Genomic DNA, 12,496 nt, shown 5'->3' with positions numbered 1-12,496 from the left:
AGAGCGCTAGGCTTTCCACAAGCAGACCATATAAGTTGAACCATGTAGCATGATGTAGTTTGCGAACTGCTCAAGATATCATGATAAAACTGCGTATTTCACTATTCAAGACACTTATGAGTATGCATGCCAAATTTCATTGCTCTAAGTCAACAAACAAAAAACAAGTTTTTGTGCAACACCATCTCTCCCCTTAGAGTGTTTGACGAAGAGCTAAAACATCAGGAGTCTGATTTTCAATGTTGCCATGTTACCACACTTCATTAGTTGGCTCATTTCACAAAATCACTAGCAACCTAACAACGCAAAGGTGCACTGAGAAAAAAAGAATTACATCTTTTGTGCGGCTGGCACCCTCGGCAGTGCGTCTGATAGCAAACAGGTTGGATGCTTCAGCCAGAAGCGAAACCGTCGAAACCACGCTGTCTAGGCATCTAAAATAGAAAATTAGGAAAAAGAGGTGCCACTGATAAGCAAGTGTAGTGGTTAAACTAAACTAGCTTTCTTTATTTAATGAAAAAAGAAACTAGCTTTTTAGCAATCTTTTTATTCTTTAGGACTGCAAAATTCTTCTACACCAATTCCACACTTGTATTAATAATAATAATATCCGGTGTTTTAAGTCTCGAAACTGTGGTAAGATTATCAGAGACACCGTAGCGAAGGGCTGCAGAAATTTTAACCATCTTGCATTCTTTTAACGAGCACCGACATCACACAGCAAACAAGCCTCTACCATTTCGCCTCCATAGAAGTGCGACCGCCGCGGCCGCATGAATGTGGTCAAGAGCAGCAATACACGGCAGCGTCAGTGTGCAGTTTTTTTCAAAACGAAGAAAAGAGCTCTCAGTTTTCACATTACTCCTGAAAAAAAGGTACGGAGATTTCACCAATGGCGAGCATTGTGATGAAGCTGTTGGTGTCAAAAACCATCGGGGCAGCAAACTTTGTGCAACCCCATTAATTGTTTGATCTTGAACTATCCGCTTATAATGGTCGCTGGAATACACTTGGACCGTAGTGTTACATGCGTCTCACTCCTCCGAAGCGATGTCCCACACATGCTGGTGGAACGGGACGCATTTTAGCCACTACCAAATTTGCAGTGAGTCTCAGAAGTTCTGCAGCTGGCTTTAAACTGTATAAATTGATCAAACACACCTCTGCATTCCAGTTCAATTAAACTAAAGATACGATCACGAAAAGTGCCCCAATCTTACCGACTTTCAGCAACACAATCATAGCTTGTACAGATTTCAGGGTAGGAATTTTTTCAATGGTAGCAGCCAAGACCCATTAGCCTACAGTGTACTATCAGCGCCAAACAAAACCCGAACAGCGGCAAGCTCTTGTAATGGTGTAGTACGCACCATCCAACTGTTGAGGGGGAAAGGCGTGCATATTCGCGAAGCTGCCGAACCCACAGTGCAAGCCTGTCAGTGGTGGCGATTGAAGTGCGTGCTACGTCATTGCTTGTGATTGCTGCTTTTCGGGTTTTACCGGTATTTTAGATCATTCGCCGACTAATTGTCGTACCTGGCGAGGAACACAAAATAGTTCAAAAAAGTTTTTAAAGGGACCCCAAACGGTTTTTTCAAAGTTTTCTCAGCATTTGGGCAAGAGCATAATCAAACCATCCTAAGAAACATATTCAGTGAAGACATGACGATGCTGAAATGTAAACCGGAAGGGTTAAAAAATATGTATATTTGTCATTTTGAATATTTCGAAAACGGATGTGCAAGAACAACGCCAAGTACACACCCGAGCAGAGCCCCGTAGATGACGGCTTTCGCCAATTGAGGTGTCGTTGCAAACTGACAGACGTGGTGACCCAGATCTGTCAGTTCGGCACTGTCGTTCATCAAGCCCATATCTTGGAGGTCCTTGATGGCCTTGGTCATCATCTCGGAGGAAGGCGGGTCTGGAACAAGGGACAGGACATCCTCCGCACACAAGTGTGGACAGTAGAGCTGCATACAAACAAGAGAAATCAGGCACAAAGCTCCTTAGGTGGGCTAGTTGCTTGGAGAACATTGGGGCAGAACAGCGCAGAAAACGAGACTGAGAGCACACACGACACGGGGATTACCGTGAGTAGGAGAAGCTTATAGAAACGCTTTAAACAGCTAAAACCGGGCATTCAAAAATCGACAAAAACAAAGAATCAATGTCTAACGAAAAAGGGTTTGTAAACTAGTGACAAAACTAAAAAAACTGCAACCAGAAAGAATAAAACAAACAAAAGCACCTGACAGCAAGACGTGATAGCACAAGAGGCTCAAAATAGCTCATTTATTTCTTTCTTTTTTTTAAAGAAGGTCTCCTGGCAGTGTTCTAATGCAAGCTGTTCCCCCTTTTTTTGCAAGTTACATTCAAACGTCATTATAGCAAAGTAGCATGTTACAGAAGAATAACTTCTTTTTGGTGCATAACCTTGAAACAAATACATGTCTATAAACAAACATATCTATAAATAATCTATAAATAAAGCTTTAAAAAAACGCAGGATGAAGATAGTCGTGTGCGGGCCATAGAGGAGACCCACGCCAAGGGAGGCGCTGCGGAGCGTGGCGCTGTCAGTCAATGCGGGGAAAAAACTGGTTACTCGAGTGTTGACCCTTCCACTGTCCCTTTCAACCTGCCTTGAAAACGCGTTGCTTTGCTCGCACGCTGCACGCGTTTTGCACGAGTTTTTGAGAGTTTCGCGTCGCGCGCGGTTATGATGTATACGCTTCTGTCCGTGTTCAATAGAATCGCCGCAATTGAGGATTTTTTTTTCGTGGCAGCAATTTGGTAAAAGGGCGGGGTCTGCTCAGCCATGTAGCCGATGCGAAGCAAGTTGTAGCAGACGACGCCATCCTCGTCAGAGCGAAGTGCGTTTCGCAAGTTAAAGACAACGCTGTTTACGACGTGGAGTTAGAGGTGAATACAACTTTCTGTACGTTCATAATTATATACCTGTTTTATTTGGTTTGCTGTGTGTGCTATGCACTATGTTTGTTACTCGATGCATGGGTCAGGCCACTTTTCGTGCTTTAGGTTAAGCGATGCTAGCGCTGTGACTGCTATTAGTTGGGATACCTTAATTTACTAGCACCCACCCAAGTTATTGTGGGGTATATACACAGCACTTCAAAAATAAATCGTCTCTTTGGGGCTCCTTTCTGACCCACAACGAAAATTTACATCTATCTCACGTGTCCTTTCTTGCATTATCACCGTTCTCATCGCGGGTATTTTGAGTCCACGAACAGCGTATGTATATTATCATGATGAGCGCCCTGCTTTCAGAGAAGCTTTTTTGTGCGTGCCTAATCTGTAGGGGAAGAGCACATTGCTATAAAGGCATTTTATCTTGGTCCCTAAATGCACCGTGTTGTTCGGGCTGCCCCTGCACACTCACTAACAACTAGTTCACTGTGTCTGCCAATGAACGTGGAAGAACGGCTAATGCACTTTTTTTTCTTTTTTTCGTAGTTGTCGTGGTCGTGTCTACTCAAACGGGAGCTTCGCATCTCCAGCGGCAAATGTAATTGCATCGCTGGCGTCTTTAGCGATACTAAATCACTTGAAAGCGTGCCATAGACATCGAGGAAAACAGTTCTCTTCATCTTGCATTGCTTGGTCGTCTTGAGCAATACCTTGCGGCACAGCCTGCTCCACGGAATTTTCTGCTGATCTGGCTGCCCTCACAGAATGACGCTTCCACCTAAGCAAAATAAGGTTGTGGCAGAGATTAGATCGTGCCGTTCACAACAATGTTTATACGTTGGAGTTTTTTTTTTTATTCAGATATTGTAGGGTGATAAACATTGAGCATATCTGTAGTGCGCCAGATAATAATAATTTTTTTTTATCATCTTCAAGTACAAAATGTACAAGAAGTCTGAAAGTAAGTATACGTTTAAGGGTTTCCCGTGATCCTGTTAGTAACGCCTTACATTCAGAAAATAAAACAAGTACCGTAATTACTCGAATCTAACGCGCACTTTTTTTCCGGTCAAGCGAGTTCATAAATCGCATGCGCGTTAGAATCGAGTACGAACAAAAAAATTAGGGTCAATCTATTGCCATCAGCAAATCCAAAATGGCCGCCCCCACGTGCGTCGGCCATTTCTGCCTATGTGTTTCCCATGTGCGGCACTTCGTACATGTGCTGAGGAGTTCGTCATCTAGTAGTGCATTAGCATCGACGGCGTGGAAGGGCCGACTCTAAAAACTCGAGTGCACCACGATGCCGCTTTTAAAAGAAAAGTCGTCGCGTGTGCAGAAACGGACGGAAATCGGGCCGCATCGCGGTCGTTCGGAGTTCCCAAAACGTGCGTGCGGGACCGGCGGAAACAAAAGCAGAAGATTGTCGACAGCAAAGCTTCACGCAAAGGCTTCAGTGGACCACAGCAGGGTCGGTATCCGCAAATTAAAGAGCTGCTAGGCGAGTATGTGCTTGAGCAGCGAGTGGCACAGCGGCCCGTGACGACAGAACTGCTCCAAGAGCGGGCTATGCAATTAGTCTTAGAAAACGGTCTAATGCGGAGCCAGTTTAAAGCGAGCAGGTGCTGGCTAACTAACTTTATGAAAAGGAAAGGCTTTTCCCTCCGAAGGGGAACGTGCATATACGAAAAGTTTTGCGGAGGAGTACGATGAAAAGCTTCACAGTTTTCAGAGGTTCGTCCTAAACTTGCGGCGCAACAACGGCTATCTGCTTGGGCAAATCGGGAATGCCGATCAGAGGCCTCTTTACTTCGACATGCCTGGCAACACAACCGCCGAGAAGAAGGGGGCGAAGCAAGTTCGTGTGCTGACATAAGTCCACGGTAAAACTACAGTGACGGCAATGCTCTGTTACACGTCAGATGGGCACAAGCTTCGCCCGTACCTCATATTTAAATGGAAGACGCTCCCGAAAGGAGTCGTTTTTTCGACTGGTGTGATTGTGCGGGCCAGCGAGCAAAATGGGTGCACGTTGCAATCGATGTCTTACGTTTTTTTTTTTCGCGGTGGAAATCGGGTGCGCGTTACAATCGAGGGCCCGGTAGAATCGAGTAAATACGGTACTGCATATGAAATCAAACTCTATAAAAACATGTACGATGGCAAAATGCCCCATTAAAAAAAACTAGCAATTGTGTCCATCTGTGTGCACAGAAACACTTCATACAAGAGCTTCACGGAGATAGCTGCGTATGAAAATTTATTGATTAAACATTTTGCATTGTCTCTTGCTTGAATAATTTTTACTTTGTATGAAAACTATCAAAAAAGTAACGTGCTTGTTACTAACCGCGTTCCAATCTTACCCTTAAAATATAAGTAACGGTGTGAAAATGCCATGTTTGATCAAAACCCTTCTATTTTCGCTTTACTTGATAATTGCACATACGCGGAACGAATTCTCGCTGAGCTTGAAATCAGACATCAAGAGTCCTCAGAAAATGCTTTAAAATGCATAGATAGTTATGCGCGTCACTGCCTATCATACCTCTGCGCCGTTTACGCGTGAGGTGCCCATTTCTTGTAAGCCACTGGAAACACTGTCGGCACATACGACGGGTGCAGACTTGATTCATTTTTGCAGTTTCCCACAAAATATCTGCTACAAATTATTGTCCAAGCTTTTGGCAACCACACACTTCCGTCGGCGCTGCGCAGATTTAACAATATATAAAAACACATTACCAATACCACATAAGCACACAGCTTCAACTACTACGTCCCCAACAATATCGAATAATAGTAGCAGCATAAAATATTTCTTCCCTATTTATTAACAGTGCTCTAAAGACGGGCGTTGAAAATGTATACTTTTAAGATGGGGACGTGCATCTCCCAGTAACTTGATAGATTAGAGGAACGGTGATGCAGGAATTAACACCCGTAATTTTTAATGCATTGTGCGCGTGCTAATTTTTATGAAAAAAATTGTTTACATACTTTTTTCGGCGCACTGCTTTAATCCATTTCTGTCGTCTGCTTGTTTCGTATCATCAGTTTGGGAATCGGTAGAATTTCACTGGTGGAGTCGACCTCTTCGTGTTTGCATGGTTATTGTGACAGTTGACGACGCAGCAATGTCACCCCCTTTTCTGTTGGGGTGACATTGCGGAATGAGGAACGTTTCACGTGCAGCGCGTGCTTCGCAAATGCGTGGAAGCCAAAGAGAGTGGAAGGGTCGGAAGACTCTACTGTTGTGCGCTTTTTCTGGCAGGAGAAAGGCAAGCGCTGACGTCGCCGGGCAAACTTGAGCGGGTCTCCCCTATGGGCAACCGACTATGGGAACTATGAGTTTTGCGGGCTGCATTCACCAGATTTGTTCCTAAATACTCCTTTTCTGGCATGAAGCAATGCCGCCACCTCACCGTGCTTATGCACCAGACTTTAAAGCCAGCGCATGCAGAGACATCACAGAGGCACGTATCCATTGGCAACGTCATAGCACCATGAACTGAGAGGTGTCATCTAAAAACACCGTGCCTCAAAGAGCCAGTGTGATGTCCAACAGTGATAGTGAGAGACAGTAGACATCGCTAGATGGATAGAAGCTTGATTTAAACAAAAGCTACCTCATCTGACTACCCTCTTGAGGCATCACCTAAAGGGTCCTCTTTACCGCAAATGTGAAGCAGGCGCTAAGGCTAGCCACGCGGAGAGTAGGCAAGAAAAAAAAAGGAGAAGGCAGTTAATGGTCGGGTCAAGCATATCGAACTGGCACTGAAAAAAACTGCCAGGCCTGCACAAAACGCGCAGCGCAGTCACAGTGAAAGCTTGAAGTCACCTCTTAAAGCTTTTTTCGTAATACTCTTTGGGTAACTGCTCCAAGCACACTTGCAAGGTACCCACTACATAATAAATAATCATAACTTTTTTTGGTAGTCAGAGGCATTACCATGTCCTCCTCCATCATTCCTCGAAGAAGCATGGTACCCGCTACGCACTTGCAAAGAAATTTGTGCAATGTTTTTTTGCTGGTTCTTTATTACTCACATTAAACTTATTATTGAGCCTGCCTAAGGCCAGTTTGCAATGGAGTTTCGAGCATCGGCCTGGCTCAGTGGTAGAACACTCAGAGGACCCAGGTTCGAATCTCATTGTATCCTTGGAATTTTCTTTTCTTTTTCTCATTTGGCGTGATAGCGGTTACGGACACTGGCAACGGCGGACAACACGATCCTTGTTAGCATTTTTAAACAGCTTTCGCTGTAAAAGCAGAGAAGACGCTGCCATGACGAACCGACCCACCTTGGCGTCAAGCACCACCCTGGTCAGGTCGATGGTCAGTATTTCGGGCAGCTGGAACTCATCCCGTGTGCACAACGCATCCCGCATAAACAGGTGGTACGATTCGCCGGGCCGTACGCGTCCCGCGCGACCTGCCCGTTGCCGGACACTGGCCCGGGAGGTCGGGAACGTGCCGAGAAGGCTCACACCCGTGGACGGGTTAAACCTCTGCTCCCTGTGCAGGCCTGTGTCCACTACGTATGTTACGTCTTCGACGGTAATAGACGTCTCTGCGATGTTGGTGGACAGGATAACTTTGCGCACGTCTGAAAAGGCAGGACGGGGCAGGAGTGAGGACGTCCCGTAGAAAATGCGGCTACAGTTTGTAGTCACAGTAAACATCACAGGCAATTTCACTCAAAGCTCAATATAAAAAAGTTACATCTTACCCGAAAATAAGTTCGTTATATCCGAAAATTCATTATAAAGGTATATGCTTAACACTATATCAACTGCGATACAATTTCTTCATTATATCGTTGTTTGAGTGTAGTAATACCCAATATTTGCTGTAGCAATGGACAAAAATCAGCACCAGCATTTGGCCACCTGGCATGCGGCAATGCTAGAGGCAAAAATCCTGTGTCGAATCGTGCGCGAACGGTCTTCTTGTGCAGCTTTCGATATAGTTCTAAATCCTGCGCCTAATGCAGCTTTACTACCACGAAAGCTGAGAGAGTGAACAAGACACGGGCAACCCAGCAATTCCCTTGGCAATTAAGCACTTGCCGAGATGGCAGCGCCCTCGCTTGTGCGGCACAGGTCTTGGTCGAATATTTTATAAACATTTTTTGTGATGCTTCCTGGTTATTTCTTGGTTATTTCTAGAGTCTATATCTTTATTTGGACCTTTATGCACTAAATCCTTGATATAACGTAATATCGGTTATAGCTAAGCGAATGAAAATTTGTCTTGCAATAACTACAAAGTTAGTACTTAACAAATTTTCGAATATAACGAACTTTTTTGAAAAACTTCACGGCAAAGCAACTTTCCCCTGAAAGATGCTTTAATTGCTTAGCACCCCTACATTGCAGTGAAACAACTTTTACAAGCAGTAACATGCGGATTAATATACATTTATTTGTTCATTGCGAATACTTCGAAAATATTCGATAATTTAAATTCGAATCAAAGTGAACACGAATACTCGACTATTCGTTCAAATATTCGAAGCATTTTAATAGTCGCACAAGCCTAGTTTTCTCACTAAGCATCAAGACACAGTAAGAGCACTAATACGCAAAAAATCATTTTGTTCTTTAGTGTCCCTTCAAGAAATGTTAACATTCTGTTAGAACTGTGTTGACGACTGCACGGCCATACGACGTAAAGCAGTTGATGGACAACAAACGGGGCCCTTATTAAGTGCTACGCACTTGATAAGACAAATAATTTTAGGCTTCAAACCTAAAAAGGTTGCCTTCTCTATCTATGCAGCATTTCACATGACACAAACTAAAGATAAGTTGAAACTCACAACAGACCTAAATCAGTTTAACAAATCAGCCATGTGTACACATCTAAGAGGAGTGTGACATTAACCGAATTGTAAACGCTATGGCCACATAAGAAAAAAATGTTAGTAAATTGCTTTTCAATATTTATTTTGCTTTTTATTCTACCTTTTAAGTTATGAGCCATGCGCAGGCCAAATATGCTTCCGTTTCGGGCGAAAGCGCAGTGGCGCTCACACTTTCGCTTTCTTTGCTAAATTATTACAGAAATGAAGTATGGCCAACCGAAGTTCATATTTAGTTCGTTGTAACAATTAATTCAACCAGCGTTTGTTATGCAGTTCAGTTGCGTACTCGGTGACATCCTGTGACAACACTTGGCAACAACCTGCTCTCGCTGACAACACAAGAATTGGGTACAAGCTCCGCCGACAAAGCCCGCATTGATCTGGCCTACTTCTGCAAAGAGAGCAACCAAGAGTCCACACTTCCTTTATGCTCTTTTGAGACAGAATTTAGGCTTATTGTAAAATCGAAGTTTGCTGTTTTTAGGCCGAAATAACTTTGTCGCCATCGGAATTGGCTGTAAAATTTGCCAGAATGTTTGAGTTTTCATCCTTAAAGTAAAATTTTCATGGCTGTTCGAGCATCCTGCGCAGATTATTTTACAAAGGGGTATCAGTGCCACCATTTCGGGCTGTTAGCCTTCATGTTTTACATCTTTAACAACTAAACTAACAGCGTTACCGTAAACGCACAATGAAAACGATTGAGTTGTTGCATATGATGTTTCACAGCCTTATTCCCATCAAAATCTACAAAAACAAGAAAGCATCAGCTTAAAAGCCCAAGACAGTGGCACCCACATGTCTTTTGCAAAACAGCCTATAGACTTTAAAAATCCAGAGTTCAGAACATGCCGTCTGAACATTTTTTCAGTCACATCACACTCATCTGGTGTACAGGGTCAAGCACATCTGATACCCATGTCACACCATCTCGGCAAAACCAACCTGGTGGAGGACTCGCAAAGATCTTCTGCTGCTCTTGGTAATGGAGACGCGAGTGCAGGGGCAAAATCCACTCGTGAAATCTGGCCGGCGCTCGCCTGCACAGCTCTGCCCGCACGTTGTTGATCTCGTTCCAGCCAGGCAGAAAGCAGAGGATGGCGCCAGGCGGCTTCATCTCCATAAGGTACGTTAGAACATCGGGCACGATTTTTATCGGGTCGTCGCGGCTCTGAAGGCGACATGACATAAAAGCACCAACAGTTACAGTGTAATGCCGACAAGCCGAGAGATGCAGCGATGCATGCATAAGACTAGCATCACTGACAACAGCGCCTATGTGTTTATGATTGTACACTACAGTATCTAATAATACTCGCTTCCTTCTGAAAAGCTTTCCAACAGTGTCCCAAAATAATAGAGAGGCAGCTTTGTCTACTTCTTCCTGAAGTATAGTAGTTGACCTATATGATGAATTCATGCATAGTGGGTTTCAAATCAGCACGAAAACTAATCGATTCCACTTAGTTTCATGAAATTTGGCCACAAGATATAGAAAATACCTCAGTCTACGTACCTCTGCAGACAAGTATACATGTATTTCATAGATAACCTTTTACTAGCACAACACCTAACAATATCAGATGTTAGCTTTCCAGAAATCATGCATTTCTTATTCTTGGTATCCTTTATGATTTTACAATGATGATCGACGGTGCAGCAGCGTAGAGGAAGGATACTGTATTTACTCGCGTAATCCTCACATTCGCATAATTCTCGCATCCCCCACATTGCCCAAGAAAAATATGATTTTTTTTTTCCTCGAGTAATTATCGCACCCCTGAAAATTGCCGCAATAATGTCGTCTGCTCGTTCCAGCCATTGATGATGATAGTGCGCGCCATCTGGTGCCATCTCGTAAGCATCAAGTGTACTATTGCACGGAGGTTCAATCTAATCCAAGCCAAGCTGAAGTGACTTGTGCGCTTAGAAGTTTGGCAGCTTGGGCTAGTTGGTATGGCATGATGATAGTTATAGCGCGAGAACAAAACGACGACACAGAGACAAGAAGGACACGAAAAACACGAGCGCAGGTGTCTTTCGTGTCCGTCTTGTCCCCGTGTCATCGTTTTGTTCTCGTGCTATTACTATCGTCAGACTAGTGCACGTTGTGGCATGTTATGTATGTTGTGTCGGTAATCTTGGCACGTTATGGAGCGATACTGAAGCTACACGGCTGCTTCAAGCTGCAAGTGATAGATCATGCACTAAACAACGGCGACAGGGCCGCCGGTAGGCCCTTTGGAGCCTACGAGTTTTGTGTTCGCTACTGGTGACGGTAGCTGAAAGCCACCAAGACGCGTTGGACCTTCCGTGTGCCTAAAACTGGAATTGGCGGTAAACTTCATTTTGTCAGAAAGAAACAGCAGACGATTCTGTTAAATAGCCATCAACCCAATACTGACGTCCTAGGCTTACTTTTTGAGGGCTCCTGTTGAGCGACGAACGCTACCCCTACGCCCGCAACGCCCACAAGCTTTGCGTATGGTATTCTAATTTCCGACTATTTGCTTCCACTTTTTGTGTCTCAAATAAATCTTGCCTTGTTGAACCTCTGCTCTTACTGTTGAGGTAAGTTCTAATTAGTACTTCTTAAAGCTTGCTGTAAGTTGCTGGTGTGAGAATCCCGTTTTGCGGCCACTACGTTTTTTTTTCGCTCTCTACGTTTTCATGGAAAGTTTTCCCCGCGTAATTCTCGCACCCCCCAACTTTTACGGTAAAAAAAGTGCGAGGATTATGCGAGTAAATACGGTAGGTGATGAAGAGATGGCACCACTTTAGCAATTCTAAGAAGCCTAGCACTTTCAGTCACTTAGGATCAGGCCCACTAATGGTAAAGTTAGCTTTCCTGTTATGCAGTTTGAACAACAAATGGCGGCTTGTCATTTGGTGGAAATAGCTGGTTCAAGCACGGTTCGCTTGAGCAATGATATGTAAAATGTTGAGCCACCTTTCTTGATATAAGCACTCATAACAGACAAAGCTCGTTCAACTAGAACCACGTCTCCGCTTCAAGCACAACACGTGCGGCCATTACTTGGGCAAGTTATCAAAAGGGTCCATTCACAAAAGCTTTCCGTGAAAACGAAACGTCCACCACACTGTGTGCGCCATCACCTTTTCCAAGGCAGCTTTGGTGACGATGTTCTCTGCAATTATGTCTTCCAGAAAGAACTGGTTGACGGGATGCGTCCTCCCGGGAATCCTGATGATGGGCGCATCTTCGAAGTACTCGGAGAACTTTTCAGCGTTGATAGTCGCGCTCATGAGAATCACCTGCAGGACAAAAAAGAAAAATGAGAAACGATGACATAAAATTTCCTTCTTCAATTTACACTCAAACCTCGTTATAACGAAGTTGAAGGGGAGCCACAACTATTTCATTATATCGATTATAACAGTTTGTGGCAATGCATGCTCAGATGGGCGCACACCTACAAGCATGCAAAGAAGGAAACCGCCTTGCGGCCCGATGTACCGCTATGCGGCCAAGCACATAACGAAAAATAAATACAGTCGAACCTCATTAATTCGAACTTCCGGTTATTTGAACTCACGCTGAGGTCCTGTCAAAGCTATGTGTATTCTAATGGACAAAAATTCCCTGTAATTCGAACACGCAAGCACTTGCGACAATTAATTCGAACATATCGCGCTCCGAAAATTCTCTCAGCACCATGCCCGATTCCGCG

At 44.1% G+C, this 12,496-nt stretch overlaps 1 protein-coding gene across 3 annotated transcripts in view; it reads right to left on the bottom strand.

The window, feature by feature from the left end:
- The window catches only part of LOC119163632 (ATP-dependent RNA helicase DHX30), a 68,746-nt gene that overhangs the window by 29,451 nt on the left and 26,799 nt on the right, over nt 1–12,496 (bottom strand). For all 3 annotated transcript variants that reach the window (XM_075873361.1, XM_037415673.2, XM_075873362.1), the window contains 5 exons: nt 11,922–12,080; nt 9,750–9,975; nt 7,240–7,544; nt 1,765–1,973; nt 335–434 (listed from right to left, as the gene is read on the bottom strand). In XM_075873361.1, the coding sequence (XP_075729476.1) occupies nt 335–434; nt 1,765–1,973; nt 7,240–7,544; nt 9,750–9,975; nt 11,922–12,080 (999 nt within the window). The remainder of the gene's footprint in view (nt 1–334; nt 435–1,764; nt 1,974–7,239; nt 7,545–9,749; nt 9,976–11,921; nt 12,081–12,496) is intronic.

Source organism: Rhipicephalus microplus, chromosome 9, assembly GCF_043290135.1.
Source record: "Rhipicephalus microplus isolate Deutch F79 chromosome 9, USDA_Rmic, whole genome shotgun sequence".
NCBI classification, from domain to species: Eukaryota; Metazoa; Arthropoda; class Arachnida; order Ixodida; family Ixodidae; genus Rhipicephalus; species Rhipicephalus microplus.
The sequence above is the reverse complement of the archived record's forward strand: the minus strand, read 5'-3'. Positions and strand labels throughout refer to the sequence as shown.